At 42.8% G+C, this 17,927-nt stretch overlaps 1 protein-coding gene across 12 annotated transcripts in view; it reads left to right on the top strand.

The window, feature by feature from the left end:
• DENND1A (DENN domain containing 1A) overlaps nucleotides 1–17,927 on the top strand; it is a 543,199-nt gene that overhangs the window by 283,499 nt on the left and 241,773 nt on the right. For all 12 annotated transcript variants that reach the window (XM_073021910.1, XM_008006322.3, XM_008006314.3 and 9 more), the window contains one exon: nucleotides 12,926–13,026. In XM_073021910.1, coding sequence (XP_072878011.1) covers nucleotides 12,926–13,026 — 101 coding nt within the window. The remainder of the gene's footprint in view (nucleotides 1–12,925; nucleotides 13,027–17,927) is intronic.

The following is a 17,927-nucleotide window of genomic DNA, read 5'->3' as shown; positions in this document are numbered from 1 at the left end:
ATAACTGAAAACCATTATTACTTTTCTGATGGTACCTCATTTAGGGAAGGAAAAAAATAAACTGACACCGTCTCCCTGTCAGTTTCTTCCTAATTGCGTCAACAAAAATTAGTCCCCGGGCATGTGGGAGCTGGGCAGGACTGGGTACCCTGTGACCTGAGGAGTGGTGGGTGAAACTTCCATCTCCCCACCAGCACACAGTCTGGCCCTTAGGAGATGTACATGGAGACTTTTCCAGCCTTGCCCCAGTCCTGTCCCACCACTCCCACTGACAGCATCCATTGTCTGAGCACCATCTGGTCTTGAGCCCTAAGAAAGGGCCAGTTTGTGGACTGGGCAGCTTTTCATATTTGGCTTCATTTTTGCTACTTTCCTGATGAACGCCACCTTGTCATGTCGATGCCAGCCTGTTTGATGAGCTGGGCACCTGAATGATGTGTGCAAAACTTTCCTAGCTCTTCTGGACTAGAAAACACTAATCCTGTTTGCTTATCTGCCGCCCTTGAAGCAGAGATGAGAGTGGCAGTTGAAGGAGGTTTGAAATCCTGGAGCAGAGCCAAGGCCTCTTTGCCTGCACACTCCACTCTGCATGTTCCAGCCGTAGGAACAAACTGCATTATTTTGTTTCAAACTGTGCTCAAGGGAAGCCAAGACCTTGTAACTGGAAACTTACCAAACAGAGAATTCTAAGACTAAATTTAGTGTTCTATTTAAAAAATAAAATAAATTGAACATTTTGTTTATCTTCTATATTTAAAAAAGAGAGAGAGTAACCTGGTTCACACTAACCACCTGAGAAGAGTATTCAAAGAAGTGAGACGAAAACTAATCCTTTTGGTGAAGAGGGAAATCCTTAAGAAATTATAATGAAGTGGCATGGAATAGAGGCTTTGCAGCCAAACTTCCAAGTAACACAGCCTCTCTAATCTCCATTATATACAATTTTTTTTGTGGTCCAGAGAATATTAAAAACTTAAGGGAACTTCCATGGACAGAAAATAGGAGAGATTGGTGGGTTTTACTTATGCGGGCATTCTCTGACTTTAAAATGTATAGATAATTAATTGCTTGTTGAACTGTATTCTTCATTTAATTATGTGTGAATTGGTTTTCTCTTATTCATGTTAAACTCTAATTGGAATGAAGAACCTTGAGATAGCATAGAGACTCTGTAATGTAATATAGAATTTCAACAGGTTAATTTGTGACACTTTGATGTGACTTCAACCAGCCATGGTCTCTCTGCTAGCTCCTACCTTCCTCTCCTGCCTCTTCTCCCATTGCTTCAACAAACATCAAGCACCTGCTCTGGATGAGGCACAGGATTCAGATTGTCAGTGATTCCCCAGTTCTGATCCACAGATTAGCATTATGTTAGAACCACCCAGAAAACTTGTTAAAAGGCAGGTTCTTGGGCACCATCTCTAGACATTCTGGTTCACAAAATCTCGTATGGAACCATGGAATGTGTATTTTTTAAGGTTCCCTGGATGATTGATACACAGCCTGATTTGGAACCAGTGAATAGACAGTTCTGTAAGACAAAAACAATATTTATTCTTTGGTGGCTGTTATTTTGCATCGTTAGACTCATTTTCATGTGGACATGACATAATAGAGACTGATCAAGTTCATTTAGAAGATGTTTATGCATACCGACTGGCACTTAAAAAGCTCTTTGTTTCCATATTCTCTTTGGGAGAGCTTTGATTGGGGCCTTGGCTAGTCTAGAAAAGGGCCATAGCTAAGTATAATCTGTTCAGGCTCTCAGTAATTTTACGGAATACCAATGCAGTCCGCCAGTGTAATTTGGGGTGCGTGTGTGTAAACAGGTGATGTTTCTTTTTCTTTCTTTTTTTTTTTTTTTTTTTTTTTGCCATTTCATTAAATTCATCCCATTTCTGCCATGGCAGAAAATTTTATTGTTTTAGTAATGCGATCAAGTCGTGAAATAAATTGTATCTTTCTTAGATTGTAGGACTGATAGCTTCTTGTGTGACTCTTATGAATCAAAATTTTAATGGATAATATTTAAGTCTTTGGCATCATAGTCTACTTAAAAAGCCCTAAATGGCACCCACTTTGGCAGACATGACAGTCATAAAAGAAATTTGAGCACCTACTGGGTGCTTATGATACTGGGAGCAAGGACTCATAATTTCTCGTGTTGTTTCTGCAGACTGAAAGTGTGGTCACTTTGGTGAACCAAGGTAGTATGTTATGAGGTTAGACCATGCAATCATGGGTCAGTGCAGACACGGAGCACGTTCACATTTGTTCTTTTCTGCTATCTTGATAGCTTCAGAGTCTACCAGCTAGATGTGTCAGACAGCCCTGCTGGAGGTATCTTTTCCCAAGAAAAAAGACAGCAGGAGTGGAGGAGCGAGTATCAGACTGCAAGTCAGGATGGCTTTGTTCCACTTCTGCCTCTGCCTTGTACTTAATCCTGCCTATGCCACTTTCTAGCCATATGGCCTTGGGCAAGTTACTTGACCTCTCTGAGTTCCTCTGTCTTCTTCTGTGAAAATGGGGATAGTATTCACACCTACCTCAAGGTGGTTAAAAAGATCCAGTGACCATCCAGACGTGAAAGCACAGAGCCCAGCACTGGGTGCACTGTTCACTCTGTAAATGTTATTTGAGGCTGAATCTCATCCTTGCAGGCCATAAACCCCGATTTGACTTTCAGAAACAAGGAGAGCGATAAAGATCCTGGGAGAGTTCTGAATGTTAGGATCACTGTGATAGCGGATAGGGAGTGAATCCAAGCAAAACAGAATAGTCACAGCAACTCCCATGAAGTTTTGCATCCAGACCACTTCTCACTAGTCATTTAGTCGTTGAATAAATTGTCATTTCTCATTCAAGTCCTCACAGAGCTTGAGTGGCCTGAGAAGCTGCTGTGTTTGCTTGACCCACCCTTTCCCCCTGACTGGCCTCTAGCAGGGAAGAGGACTAGCAGCTTCTTGTCTTCAACCTTCAGGGCTCTGATGTCTCTGTCTCTGTGAAGCAGGCCTGATTCTTGCCCCAGGCAGAATTAATGATTCTTTCTTTATATGCTAACACACTTGAACCTCTATTATAGCACCTCTTTCATAATGCTTTTGTGTGGAAGTTGATTGTTTGCATTTTGATCTTTCTCTCTCTATTTTAAATTGCTTGAGGGCATGGCATGTGCACATAGTGGATACTCAGTAATTGTCGGATTAATATAGATCAGAACACAGAAGCAGTTTCATGGGAGCTAAGAGCACAGAATCCAGAGCTCAACAACCCTAGGTTCACATCCTAGTTCTGCCGATAGCTGTGACCTTACACAAGTTCCTCAACACCCAGGAGCCTTAGTTTCCTCATCTATAAAATAGGGACAATAATGCTACCTACCTTATAGGGCTGTTATGAAAATTAAATGAGTTAGATATATGTGAAGCACTGTTCTCAGTGACTGGCAGATAGTAATGTGAATTCAGTGGTCATGATGGTGGCCTGTTTTTTGTTGTTGTTTTGTTTTGTTTTTTTGAGATGGAGTTTCATTCTTGTCACCCAGGGTGGAGTGCAGTGGAGCGATCTTGGCTCACCACAACCTCTACCTCCCGGGTTCAAGTGATTCTCCTGCCTCAGCCTCCTGAGTAGCTGGGATTACAGGCATGTGCCACCACGCCCAGCTGATTTTGTATTTTTAGTAGAGACGGGGTATCTCCATGTTGGTCAGGCTGGTCTCAAACTCCCTACCTCAGGTGATCTGCCCGCTTCAGCCTTCCAAAGTGCTGGGGACTGTAGGCGTGAGCCACCACGCCCAGCTGATGGTGGCTGTTTTATGGCTTGAATCTTTCTTCTGAGTTTTTTTTTTTTTTTTCTTTGGGACAGAGTCTCACTCTGTTGCCCAGGCTGGAATACAGTGGCGTGATCTCCACTGACTGCAACATCCATCTCTCGGGTTCAAGTGATACTCATGCCTCAGCCTCCCAGCTAGCTGGGACTACAGGTGCGCATCACCACACCCAGCTAATTTTTTTATTTTTTGGTAGAGAAAAGGTGTCACTCTGTTGGCCAGGCTGGTCTCAAACTCCTGACCTCAAGTGATCCACCTGCCTTGGCCTCCCAAAGTGCTAGGATTACAGGCGTGAGCTACCACCTGCAGCCTACAGTCACTTTCTAAGGTTAGATTTGCCAAAGAAAACAACAGGGAACAGTCCCTTTTCTTTTTCTTTTTTTACTACTTATGCAAATTTAGTAACTCACCACCTGAAGGTTCCTTAGTTTCTTTATGTGTGGATGCCTGACAGATAGGTACTCATGATTCCATATTCAGTTATGCTTTCTTTTTAAAAGTATGATTCCTTATTAAAGCAATGGTATAGATCCATTAGCTAAACATAAATTATGATTTATATTGTCAAAGAAATAGAAATACCCACTTATACTAGATTTGAGGCGTCAAATCAATTTCTTCTTGAGTGCCCACTTTGATCCATTGATCAAAGGTGCATGTGAGGCTGGGCATGGTAGCTCACACCTGTAGTCTCAGCACTGTGGGAGGCCGAGGTGGGCAGATCACTTGAGGTCAGGAGATCGAGACCAGCTTGGCCAACATGGTGAATCTCCATATCTACTAAAACTACAAAAACTAGCTGGGTGTGGTGGCATTGTGCCCAGCTACTCAGGAGGCTGAGGCAGGAGAATCACTTGAACCCAGGAGGCAAAGGTTGCAGTGAGCCGTGATTGCACCACTGCAACGCCAGCCTGGGTGGCAGAACGAGATTCTACATAACCAAAAAAAGTGCATATGAGGAAGGATTCTGGACCACACCCCGACTCTGTGATCGGTTAGTAATGTCTGTCACAGATATGGCATGGAAGAATGGCGGCACGTTGACTGTCCCTATATTGAATAAATTGTTATCAGTCCCTCATGTAACCTTGCCTTTTTCTTTTTCATCTTAAAGATGAAAAGAAAGCTCTTTCCTCACTCACGGTGCCGTGGGCTTATTTACAGTGTAGTTTACCACACCATAGTTTTCTGCCTCTGCTTTGGTAGCTAAAGCTTTTCTCTGGCAGTTTTAGTTGCTTTGATGTTGTAAAGTGTCAAATCTTGGCATGAAAGCTCGTTGCCCCGGTTAATAACTTACTCTAATTACTCTAGTAGATAGCTTTAAAAAAAAAAATGGAGAGAAGTGATTAAGCAGGCGGTTGATTGCCTGTGTAAGCTTTCTCCTGACTAGGTGATATTGCTGTTGGGGGAAGATGCTTTCCTTCACTCCTTGTTGGGTGTTTTTTGTTGTTGTTTGTGTGTGTGTGTGTGTGTGTGTGTTTTTATTCCTTCCCTTTCCCAAAAAATAATGGAGAAGGAAAAAGTAAGATGAGTTCCACCAAATTGAAAATAAAACTACTGGAAGAACGATTGTTCCCATTACCCCCTAAAAAGAAGCCCTGCATTTCAGCTGCTAAGAAAAGCGAGACACTGTTTGCTCTTTCCTTCTACTCACATGTCCGGCATCTGTCTAGACTAGCTGAAGGTTCTTTGATTTCTGAGATGTTCTAAGCTGCCTTTCTGCCAGAGTATCTTTGATAGTTTCTTGAAAGCCTATTCCTCCCCCACTAAATACAGTAACTACAATTTGAACATAGCTGAACCCTTTATAATTAAAGGTTTTTCTCATACCCATGGAAAGGTTGAAATAGGTTAACTTCACAGAGTCCCTGCAGATTTTGCTTAAAACGTTTTGATGATTTTAGAGAGGATTTGTCATTTGAGAATAAATCGTAATCAAAACAAACAAAAACCACAGCAGTGTTTGAATCATGACACCATGATACCTACAAAGATGGTTTATAATTAAATAAAAGAATCAAGTTCTTAAACTGAGAAAGGGAACAACTTCCCAAGACACACAGCATTTTTTACAACTGCTCTAAATAAGATGATCCATGGTCAAAATGAACAAACTTAAGAATGACCTCCCTTTAAAGTCAGTAATCTGGTATCCTTTCTATATTTATCATTTTATTCATTTCTCTTTGTTTAGGTTCAGAGGGGAAATCCAAATGCCTCTAACCCTGTGAAGCAGGTGTTGGTTTGATTATTTAACCTTTTGAATTCTAGGATGGAAAGAATGACTGTGACCATCTGATTGTCTTCCTCTGCCAGCTTTTAGAGCTTGGAATCTTAATACTTCTTCAAAAATGTACAGCCTCTAGTTGTGATCTATTAGGCAATTGCAATTTGTTAAATGTCTATAATCCCAGCACTTTGGGAGGCGGGTGGATCACATGAGGTCAGGAGTTTGAGAGCAGCCTGACGTGGAGAAACCCCGTCTTTACTAAAAATACAAAAAATTAGCCGGGCATGTTGGTGCATACCTGTAATCCCAGCTACTCGGGAGGCTGAGGCAGGAGAATCACTTGAACCTGGGAGGCAGAGGTTGTAGTGAACCGAGATTATACCATTGCACTCCAGCCTGGGCAACAAGAGTGAAACTCTGTCTTAAAAAAAAAAAAAAAAAAAAAGCTGTCTGGTAATCTTGCCTATTCTTCCTCATGGTATGAATCTGGAGGCATTCTCCATTCCCCCAAACATTTACTCAGCACCAACTCTGTGTCGAGCATAGTAAATGGTAAGAAGAGGAATATTTGGGAGACCAAGGAGGGCGGATCACCTGAGGTCAGGAGTTCGAGATCAGCCTGACCAATTTGGCGAAACTCCGTCTCTGCTAAAAACACAAACATTAATTGGGTGTGGTAGTGGATGCCTGTAATCTCAGCTACTCAGGAGGCTGAGGCAGGAGAATCGCTGGAACCTGGGAGGCGGATGTTGCTGTGAGCCGAGGTCGCACCACTGCACTCCAGTCTGGGTGACAGAGCAAGACTCCATCTCAAAAAAAAGAAAAAAAAAAAAAGATGGAGTCCGATGTGGTCTTGGTCCTTGACGAGCTCATATCCATAGCCCTTGTGTTCCTGGTCGCCTAAGGTCATCTACCTCTGAGTTATTCAGAGTACTGGGGGCCAAGTAAGGAAGAGGGCTGTGCCCTGGTCCGGTGATGGAGGTGGGGTGACTGAAAGGTAGTGGTTCCTACATAGCTCATGAATTCCAGCTGGGCCCTGGAGCTGCAGAGATGAGAAAGCAAGACCAGCTTAAAGACAGACCCTGATTTGCTTTGGCTTAGTGCAGCTGAAGAAGGTAAGCTGGGGACAGAGAAGGAGCCTTCTTCACATCAGAGGATAGCAATTCCTCTAGAATTGTGAGTTGTCAAAGCTGGAAAGGAATACAGAAATCTTGTAGCCTAGTCTCTTGTTTTACATACAGGACAAATTGAGACCTAGGAAAGGAAGTGGCTTGCCCAGGTCAAAAAGTTAGAAGAAGACTCCAAGCAAGTATTTGAAAGGGAACATGACAAAAAGCAAGACTTTCCAACACTTTCAAGCCAGCCTGTCAGATATATGTACTCAAAATGGAATGTAAACCTTTCTCTTTGAGTAATAATAATTACTTCATTGTCTAGAATTTCCTGTGGATTAAAGACACTACAACACCTTAGTTAAATGTAACTCATCCCCAGGAAATGATCAGATCTGTGTTTGTTTTAAAAATGATTATTTTCTGTCATTGGTATTTTGTCCCAGACATTTGGACATCTAGCAGCAAGGCAAATACATATCTGTGTCATTTAACAATGTCAACAGGGACAATACCTCATCTATTTCAGAGTCCTCTGCACCGTGGATGGCACAGGTTATGCATGTGAATACTTTTTGAATTTATTATGCATTGTGGAAACACAGTGGCCGTTATATTCTGAAAGACCTGGATGTGAGTCCCAGTTCTGTCACTTACTGTTGATGTGGCCTTGGGGAAGTTATTTCACCTCTGAAACTGTTTCCTTATCTGTGAAATGTGGTGATGAGTGTATTTGTGTATCAACACACACACACACACACACACACACACACACACTTTCCTTTGAAACAATACTTTGCAAGGGTCTAAACCCCAACCTGGTACCTACACATATTGTGGTTTTGTCTTTTGAGGGGGCATTCTTATTTTTATTTCATGTTAAGTTGCAGAGCTGCTATTAGGATTCTGCAGAGGCATTGGAATCTAAGACTGTGACAATCTGGGCTTTATCTCTGAGAAATGACTGAAAAAAAAAAAAGGTGTCCTTGTGATTTGCCCAACTCCATCATTGATCATTCTCCATTCATGTCCTACCCCACTGCCTTCTCCTCATCTCCCTTTGCCTCAAAGAAAACTAACAGAGCCATATAGAAAGCTCTGAGATATAAGTGCCCTTGTGCACCTTTAATTGAGGACAGAATTTGCTGAAGTGCATCCCAAAATCCACCAGTGGTTTACTTTACAGTCTGTGTCCTGGCTAGACTGGCTGTTGGCTGTATAATTTGTCTAGTTTTGTCTGGAGTCTTAGACTATTCAGCTGCTTCAGGGCAAAATCTTTTGGGGTGTCATTAAATGAGATTGATAATTGGCTTCTGATGAATATTCATTGTGACTAATGACTTTGGGCAAATTTTACACATACTATCTTTCCATTCTCCCACTGAGTGAGATTTTGATAGGATCATTTTCTTCAACTTGCACTTCAATTATATATTCACAATACCCCTTTGTTGACTACACACCAAATTACATACTTTCATTACTTTTAAAGTTTGTATTCTGTAAGGAATGAACATAGGCCTTTAGGACTTTTATTTTTAGAAACAGGGTTTAGAATTATTTTAAAAATAAGCGGCAAGCAATACTTTACAGAACAGAGTGCGTTATTTCCGATTGAGTATAGATATATAGTAAGACTTTTCTTGTAATCAACTGACTGTCCTTAAGTAATGATGCATATAGTTTATGTCATTTAGTATTTTGGAAAAGAGCCATGTAATTCCCTGTTTTGTTTGTTTCTTAATCAAATGAGTAATGCATTTTACCCCAATTGCAGAGATTTGGCCCTTAGAAAACCCACTAATGAAATGATCAAACACCTTAAAAGTTTGATTTTTTTTTTTTTTTTAAGAAGGATAAGTAATTTTAAAATCTTGGCATTGAGGTTGGTAGGTTTGCTTTTGAGGTTAAAAAGACATGAAAAGAACATTATCTGAAGATGAGATCTCTGCGACTTTATCAGTTGAAACAGGCTTTTGACCCAAACCAGTTTAACCTAAAAAGAGTCACATAATCAAGTTCTGGCGGAACCAGGTTCATTCTATTAAATGACTTTTTCAAAGAGAATCACAAATTAATTCATATGATGATGTTACCTTCATTTGTATGGGAGTTCATAGATTTTGAAGTACTTTTATTTATTTATTTATATGTTGTGAAGTTAGAAAGTAGGCACATGATTGAATGGGCGAATGGATGAATGAATGACTTGGTTTTCCAAAAGTGCCATGCTTGTGTTTCTGAGCTTGCTGTTTTTGTTTTAGACATTTTTTTCTGTCTGTCTTTTTTGGGGGACAGAGTCTCGCTCTGTTGCCCAGGCTGGAGTGTAGTGGTGCGATCTCAACTCACTGGCAACCCCCACCTCCTGGGTTCAAGCAATTCTCCTGCCTCAGCCTCCCGAGTAGCTGGGACTATAGGCATGTGCCACCATGCCTGGCTATTTTTCTGTATTTTTAGTAGAGACGGGGTTTCGCCATGTTGACCAGGCTGGTCTTGAACTCCTGGCCTCAAGTGATCTGCCCACCTCAGCCTCCCAAAGAGCTGGCATCACAGGTGTGAGCCACCGCGCCCAGCCTGTTTTAGACTTTGAGTCATGTACCTTATTCTGTGAGACTCACGGGAATGTTGGTATGCTACTGATAAAAGCCAAGCTACTAAACTGTCTTTGTATTGTGAGTATATTCTAAGAAAAAATAATATTTTCTTTATTCAGGACACATCCTATTAACTAGTGCATGTGTGTGTGTTGTGTATTCTGGGCCACTGAGAACATGGAGGTGAAGACAGGATCTTCCTGTACTTTACAGTCAGGAGACAAACATGCAGCCAGTTATGGTCCAGTTAATAATGGGTGCCTGTGGGTTGGATGCAGTGGCTCATGCCTGTAATCCCAAGATTTTGGGAGGCCAAGGTGGGTGGGTCACTTGAGGTCAGGAGTTTGAGACCAGCCTGGCCAACATGGTGAAACCCTGTCTTTACAAAATAAACAAAAATTAGCCAGGCGTGGTGGCACACACCTGTAGTCGCAGCTACTCAAAAGGCTGAGGCAGGAGAATTGCTTGAACCGGGAGGCGGAGCAATCGGTTTCAGCTTGAGCTGAAATCGCGCCACTGCACTCCAGCCTGGGTGACAGAGTGAGACGCTGTCTTAATAATAATAATAATAATAACAACAATAATAATAATAATAATCGGTGCCTATTCACAAGGAGCCAGGGAAGACTTTGAAGAGGAAGTACTTACACAGAGACCTGAGGTAGGAGTTTGCTAGAGGCACAAATCCAGGCCAGTTTGGGGGATGGGTGGAAAGGGAGGGGAGGAAAAGGAGTACCTGACTCTATCTAAGTGATGTATTCCGAGGACAGACTTGGAGAAGACAGTACAGAGTGTGGCTACAGATGGCTGCTGTAAAGCTAGACTGTGGGCTGGTGGAGCCATCCGGGGCTAGGCATGCCCCCAAAGACTTCCGAGTAGGAAGTGATGGGCCGGAACCTGCACTTGAGGAGGAGCTCTCTGGCAGCTAGTTAAAGATGTGCAGAAAGAGCTGAGACCCGAGGCCAGTGGAACCCTCCAGGCTGACTTCAGGGTGGAATCAGGTCAGAGTTGGTTCATTCTCCACTCACTCAACACCAGCAAGGAGTTTTTATCTCTAAGAAGCCCTGAAGGGATTAGTTGTGTGTGTGTGTGTGTGTGTGTGTGTGTGTGTGTGTGTGTGTATATGTAAAATATAGAATATACTTATATATGAAATATATAAATATATATAATATATATATAAAACTAATGATATGATATATATAAAATTAATGTTTTGATATTATATATATATGTGTGTATATATATCAGCCTCCTTTATATGGGTACCTATGGAAATAGAATGTGAAGGGATGGGTTAAACCTGCCAGCCTTGACGGGGTCACTGGGAACAGTTCTTGGGTGCCTGCTGAATGAGATCCGGTTCATGGCATGGACCTGGCTTCAAGAACGGGGTCTGGAGGAAAGAGTCAGGGCAGGCGGGGGTGGGAGTGGCAGCCCTGGCTTTAACACACAGTTCTCACAACTGGGAAACATCAGCAGAATACCCAATTTAAAGCTGTTCATGTTACACTAACCTCTGGGATGCTTTTAACTGGGCCTTGGCACGTCACTCTTTTGCCACGTAAATGTCCTTCTGTCAGCAAAGGCCAGTTAACAGCTTCCAAAAGAAGCAAAGTCCTCATGGGAACAGGCTTCCCTGAAACCAAAGAAACATTAAAGAAAAAAAGACAGAAAGAAACATGTGTTGTTGGCTTTGTCACTTCATAGCTGTATCTCCAAAGGTTGCTTTTTTTCCCTTTCTTTTCACTATATTGAATTTTGTAGCAATTGTATCCCTTTATATTATCTTTGTTTCCTAAATTTTTAATTGCATAAAATACTGATTATATGATGTCTCTAGCTCTTAAGAAAAAAAAAATACAAAATACGGGTAAGTCAAAAGACTGTGGAGAGGAAGGATTAGTCAGTAAACAGTGCCATAGCAATTGATTACCTATGTGGAAAAAATAAATTCTCACCTCAGTCCTTAAACCTAAAGTAATTCCAGATGGACTGAAGAGTTAAATGCTAAGGGAAAATTTAGAGGACTTTCTTGGGATAAAAGCGGTAGAAACCATCATGGAAGAAAATATTTGTCTATGTAATTATTTAGACCTTCTCTTTGCCCAGAAATTCAAAGAAAATTAAGTATAAATTATTTTCAAAACACTACAAAGGCTGGATATTCCTTGCGTATCATCAGTGATTGCTTATAAACCAGTAAAAATTACTAACACTCATTTTTAAAGTGGGCTAAGAATATGAATAGACCATTTGTCTATTACATAAGTACAGTCAAGAAACATATGACAAAATGTTCAACCTTAGTCCTGATCAGAATAAAAATAAGAGTAAAATAGATACAATTTTAAAGCTACTAACTTGACTACAAGGAGTAGTGCTGGTGAGGGGAAGGGAGGCCAGAATTGTGGTGGATGGCTGGGGCTGGGGATTGTAAAGAGAGTCTCCATCCTTCCTCTATTCATTATACTAACATATTTATGATATATGTATTTATTAAGTGCCTTGAAATATTTATAACCTTTGTCTCTGAATTCTGCATTTAGGAACTATAGATATAAATTATTGACCTGTATGATTATATTACTTAATGGTAGTAGAGTAGTTAAATATATTAATAGCATGGGAAATTCATCAAGTATCGTTAAAAGGTATTTTTTCTAAGAATATTTAAAGAATATTCTGGATTTGTGCCTTTAAAGCATCATTAAGAGATACCTCTTTCTAAGAATATTTAAAGGAAAATGGCATCAAATAATGTTCACTTTTAAGAAACACAAAAGAATACTGTATTTATAGTATTTATAGAATACTGTATATATAGACTATAAATAGGAATATATGTGCTTGTGTGTGTAAGAACCTACAATGTTAAATCTTCCAATGGTGGTGGCATTTATTTTAATCCCTGTCTCCATTTTTAAAATTTTCTATTTCTTATATTAGCTTTATAATCAGAAAAAAAGATTTTTTGAAAAGAAAGCCCTTACTAAATTTGAATTAGGGTGATTGAATTAACTTAGAATGATTTCTCCAGGCTTTTCAACTTACCATGTAAACATGTTGAAGAATTATAGAATTGTATTGCTGAAATCAAATGGCAGTGTCTCCTCCCTTGGATTTGTTCATTGATCTCTGCTTTGCTCTGTTCCAGCTGACTGCCTGCATCCACGGGTCTGCGGCGATGCTCTACCCCATGTACTGGCAGCACGTGTACATCCCCGTGCTGCCGCCACATCTGCTGGACTACTGCTGGTAAGGTGGCTGGCCCTGTCCTCTGCTTCTCCTTTGCCCTGAACTGACTGGGCATGTTAGGTGTGTCACCTGTTAATGCAGTTGGTGGCTCTACATTAAAAATACTAACTTTATCCAGCCTGGACAAAGTAGTGAGAATCCATCTGTACAAAAAAAAAAAAAAAAAAGTCAGGCATTGTGGCACATACCTGTAGTCCCAGCTACTAAGGAGGCTGAGTTGGGAGGATCATTTGAGCCCGAGAGGTCGAGGCTATAGTGAGCTCTAATTGTGCCACTGCACTCCATCCTGGGCAACAGAGTGAGACTCTGTCTCAAAAATAATAATAATAATAAAAATACTAACTTCAAAGTGGCATGGATTTAAGACCACCTGATTGCATGGCCCTTTCATTTCCAGTTTTCTTATATGTCATGACAGAGTACAAGAGAGTGGGTAGTCATTTTTCCCATTTCTCAGTTTGGGGGAAACAGTGCACCAAGAGGTTGCGTGTTTGTTTGTTTGTTTGTTTGTTTTTTCCTAAAACAAATTGTAAACTGGGGACAGAAACAATTGAGATCTCCAAGGCCTTCAAGTTTCAGCCATGCCCTGGCACATTCCTTAAGACTCGTGCTCACTGTGGTTTGGGAGCACAAGCCAGACGGCACTAAACTGTCTGAAGTTCTTTGAGGAGAATTTCACCGTTCAGTGAAACAGACTTTAGTAGAAGGAAGAAACAAAGGTTTTGGTGACAGCCCTGCCATCTTGGGCAAGTCACTTGGCTTTAAGACTTTCTTTACTCATCTGTAAAAGGAAGTTGTTCAATACATAATCATAAAGATGAAACGAGATAACATATGAAAGGACCCCATGTAGAAAAGCTGGCTCATGGTGGGTGCTCAGAAAATGTTCCCACAGACATATCATTGTCCTCACTATCTGTCTTCAATAGATTACCAAAACAGACTGTCTTTGTGACCAATTTGGTTCCCTTTTCCTCATGAATAATTTCTTTCTCTAGTGTAATGCAGTTAAAGACATTGTCTCCAAACAGTTCAAGTCAACAGAAGTCCATAAGGGGGCATGGTACACAGAGAGGGAAAGGCACTAACTGCATGCCTCCTGCATGCCAGGAGAAGGGAACCCATTTGAGGGTCATAGCCCTGTTGCTTAAGGACAGATGACATAGGACACTGACCACTGGTTCAGAGTGATTGAGTCCAGGTCAGTCATACTTTTGCTGGGATCTCCAGCCCATTTTGCCGTCATCTCACTGGAAAGGTTCACTCAGGTAGCCAGATTGTCCAAGGAGCTTAAAGGCATTCCACAGTCACTCCTGATTGGAACGTGCTGGGCTCACCCTCTTCCCAAGAAGCCATGGAGATAACAAGAACATAACTCAGGGCCATGATGTGAAAATCAGTGGTCCTCTCTCGTGCATAGCAGTAAGTGAATGGGCCCGATTCTTTCTTTATGATGTGTCTTTCTTATCAAGGTAGTCATCTTATTCATGCCTTTCTCCCACCTCTTGTGAGATTAAGGGGCGATATGTTTTCTACCATGTGGAATATGGAATCCTGGCTAATTTTGAATTTCTTCTTGATTCATCGGTGGTTGAACCCCACATTTTTTCACTATGTCTCTTCATACTTTGCTTTATTTTGGAAACTATTTTCAGTTAATGATGACGTCCAGGTACTGCTGGTCTAGATTTTTGTGTTCATCCCTTCTTGAGTGGGTAGGAAATAAAGTAATGTTTGCAGATAGGAAAGAATAAGGATGTAAACCCCTTATAACAGATTCACCATGTGACACTAAATGTTTGCGTTTGCTGTGTTCCTCAGGGAGTGTTTTCAAACCCTGGAGCCCATCCCAGACCCCTCCCCTGTATCCAGGTCTCCAGCCTCTCTCCTTCCATTGGAGACTCTAGGGAATGCTGGACTCTGCCCTAGTGAGGCTGCTCCTTCTGCTCCCGGACTCCAGAGGGAAGATTGTTAGACGCCGCCATGGTCTGGTGTGAGCTCCGCCCTGTCATCTGGCTGCTAGCACAGCCCCTAGGAACCTTCCTCCCTGTCGTGTCACTGTCATCTGCTTGTCTCTGGGATCTTGGTTGAGATGTCCACAGCCCCTTCCCATCTTATTCTCTGCTGTCTTCAGTGGCTTCAGAATCCACACTACTGGCCTCCTCTTATTCCCACTGAGATCGCATTTGCACTGTTTTGTCATTGATAGTGAGATTACTCCCTCAGAGATGCCATGGAGTAGCACAAACAAGAATAGGACGGGGCTAAGAGGAGGACGCCTGAGTCCCTGTCTCCGCTCCATTACTGCCTGGCTGTGTAGCTTAGAGCAAGCACCTTTGCTTCTCTGAATCTCTTCTCTGTTGAGGGCTGAAAATACTGCAACTTGTTCTTTAAACTGTTTGTAGGACGAAATAAAATAACGTATGTGCTAATGCACTTTATAGACTGAAAAGCGATGTCAGCCACCCAGCAGGGTGACACCTGTGTCATTAACTGTCTGAAGCTCACTCAGCCCCCTCTGGTTTCCTGCTGGCCTCCTTGCTTTGGGTCTTCGTGAGCTTTTTCTTTCTTTCTTTTTTTTTTTTTTTTTTTTTTTGAGACAGAGTGTCGCTCTGTCACCCATGTTGGAGTGCAGTGGCGCAATCTTGGCTCACTGCAACCTCCACCTCCCAGGTGCAAGCGATTCTCCTGCCTCAGCCTCCCGAGTACCTGGGATTACAGGCGTGTGTGACCACTCCCGGCTAATTTTTTGTAATTTTAGTAGAGACAGGATTTCCCTGTGTTAGCCAGCATGGTCTTGATCTCCTGACCTTGTGATTCACCCGTCTCAGCCTCCCAGAGTGCTGCGATTACAGGCATGAGCCACTGTGCCTGGTGTCATGAGGTTTTTCGGTAGAGCAGATGTTTCCCGATGCTGGCCATGTCTCAGGCACTGCACTAAGTGCTGGAAGACAGGAATGAGAGTCAGTTTCCAGCAGAAGGGACTCAAACAATTGGGTGTCGAAGACACAGGCACATAGGCCAGAACTGCTCCTGGGTTTTTCACCAGTTCCTTGCAGGCTCTTGCTTCCCTGGCCTTGCCACTGACCCTGGGCACCCCTACCATTTTCTTATCTACTCCTTGTCTGGAAGATACTGCTGGTGAAAGTCTGAGAGCCTTTGCAGAGAGGACCTGCTAGAGAGTGGTGCTGCCTAACCTCAGCTTGCCCTCCTCCTCTGCAGTCACCCCTGAGCCCTCACTCTCCCCACCATGCAGCAGACTCAGGGATGGGAATGCATTGTTACGTCTGGTGAGAAGAGGGGGACATAGGGTCTGTGCTCCCACAGCTGCCCTCCTTCTCATCCAAGGCTGGTTACTTGCTGCCTGCTTGCTTCTTCTCTCCTACCATTCCTGAGGGAGGAAGAGCAGTCTGTCCAAAGCCATTGACTTCACCTGGGCCTGGGTGCTGTCTCCTGAGGATTCTCTGGGACCCATCTAGATCTCTATTCTCTTGGGTACCATTAAACACCCCTTTCTGCTGCCTCTCTCCTCTCCTGCACATGTGCTTAGGTGCCCCATTCCTCAGATTTGACCTTTCCTTCAACTCCCTGTGCTTGAGCTTCTGAGCCAATGCTCTTGGTTTCTTCTCACTGCCATATATCTTCAAGGAAAGGACCAAACGGACCCTGTTTACTATCCGGTAGTGTTTGTTGTTCAAATGAAAGCTTGAGGGACTGGGCAGAGGCAGACACTGACGCTCAGAGAGGAGGAAGGAGACGAGGGGAACTAGAGGGGAGGAGAAGGAAAAAAACACACACCCGAGGAAGGTGGAAGGGAGAGAGGGAGCAAGAAAAAGCAGAAGGTAGAAAGGAGACACACATGCCCTGACACAGAGTCCTGGAGTGACATCCAGCCCCCTTAGCATGTTGAACCTGCTGCCATCCCCTCTCCCCCCAGACACACAGTACGCTCACAGGAATAGACCCCGACGCAGACACACTTGCCTTCATAGACATAGGTCCCTTCCCCACAGACATGTCTCAGGGTCTTCCACAGGGAGAGACACCCCCAACCCTGCCCCCACCACAATACACATCATAGGCTAGATGTGTACTCTAAAAGGTAGCCTCAGGTCGAATGCAGTAGCTTATGCCTGTAATCTCAGCACTTTGGGAGGCCAAGGCAGGAGGATCACTTGAGCCTAGGAGTTTGAGACTAGCCTGGGCAAATCATGAGATTCCCATCTACACAGAAAATTAAAAAAAAAAAAAAATAGCTAGCCATAGTGGCACACAACTGTAGTCCCAGCTACGCAGGTGGTTGAGGTGGGAGGATCGCTTGATCCCAGGAGGTAGAGGCTACATGAGCCGCAATCGAGCCACTGCCCTCCGGTCTGGGTGACAGAGTGAGACCCTGTCTCACGGTTCCCCCTGGAAGAGATTCACCAGTGGGTTTTCATGCTGTGCTTCAGGGAGGAATACCCAGGGATTGGTAGAGCTGGGAGGATCAATATAGTTTGTCTGCCAAGTAGTAGTACAATTTTATTTTTTAATATTTATTTTATTTTATTTTATTTTTTGAGACAAGGTCTTGCTTTGTTGCCCAGGCTGGAATGCAGTGGCGCAATCTCGGCTCACTGCAACCTCAGCTCCCCAGGTTCAAGCGATTCTCCTTCCTCAGCCTCCCTAGTAGCTGGAATCACAGGTGTGTACCACCACGCCTGGCTAATTTTTGTATTTTTTGTAGACACAGGGTTTCACCATGTTGGCCAGGCTGGTCTCTAACTCCTGACTTCAGGTGATCTGCCTGCCTCAGCCTCCCAAAGTACTGGGATTACAGGCATGAGCTACTGTGTGTGACCTAACTTTAGCTTTCTATTATTTGAAAAGTTTTGGTTGCTAAATTGTTAGCTAGTTTAAAA

This window comes from Chlorocebus sabaeus, chromosome 12 (assembly GCF_047675955.1).
Source record: "Chlorocebus sabaeus isolate Y175 chromosome 12, mChlSab1.0.hap1, whole genome shotgun sequence".
NCBI classification, from domain to species: domain Eukaryota; kingdom Metazoa; phylum Chordata; class Mammalia; order Primates; family Cercopithecidae; genus Chlorocebus; species Chlorocebus sabaeus.
Note: the sequence above shows the minus strand (reverse complement) of the source record. Positions and strands in the feature narration are given on the sequence as shown.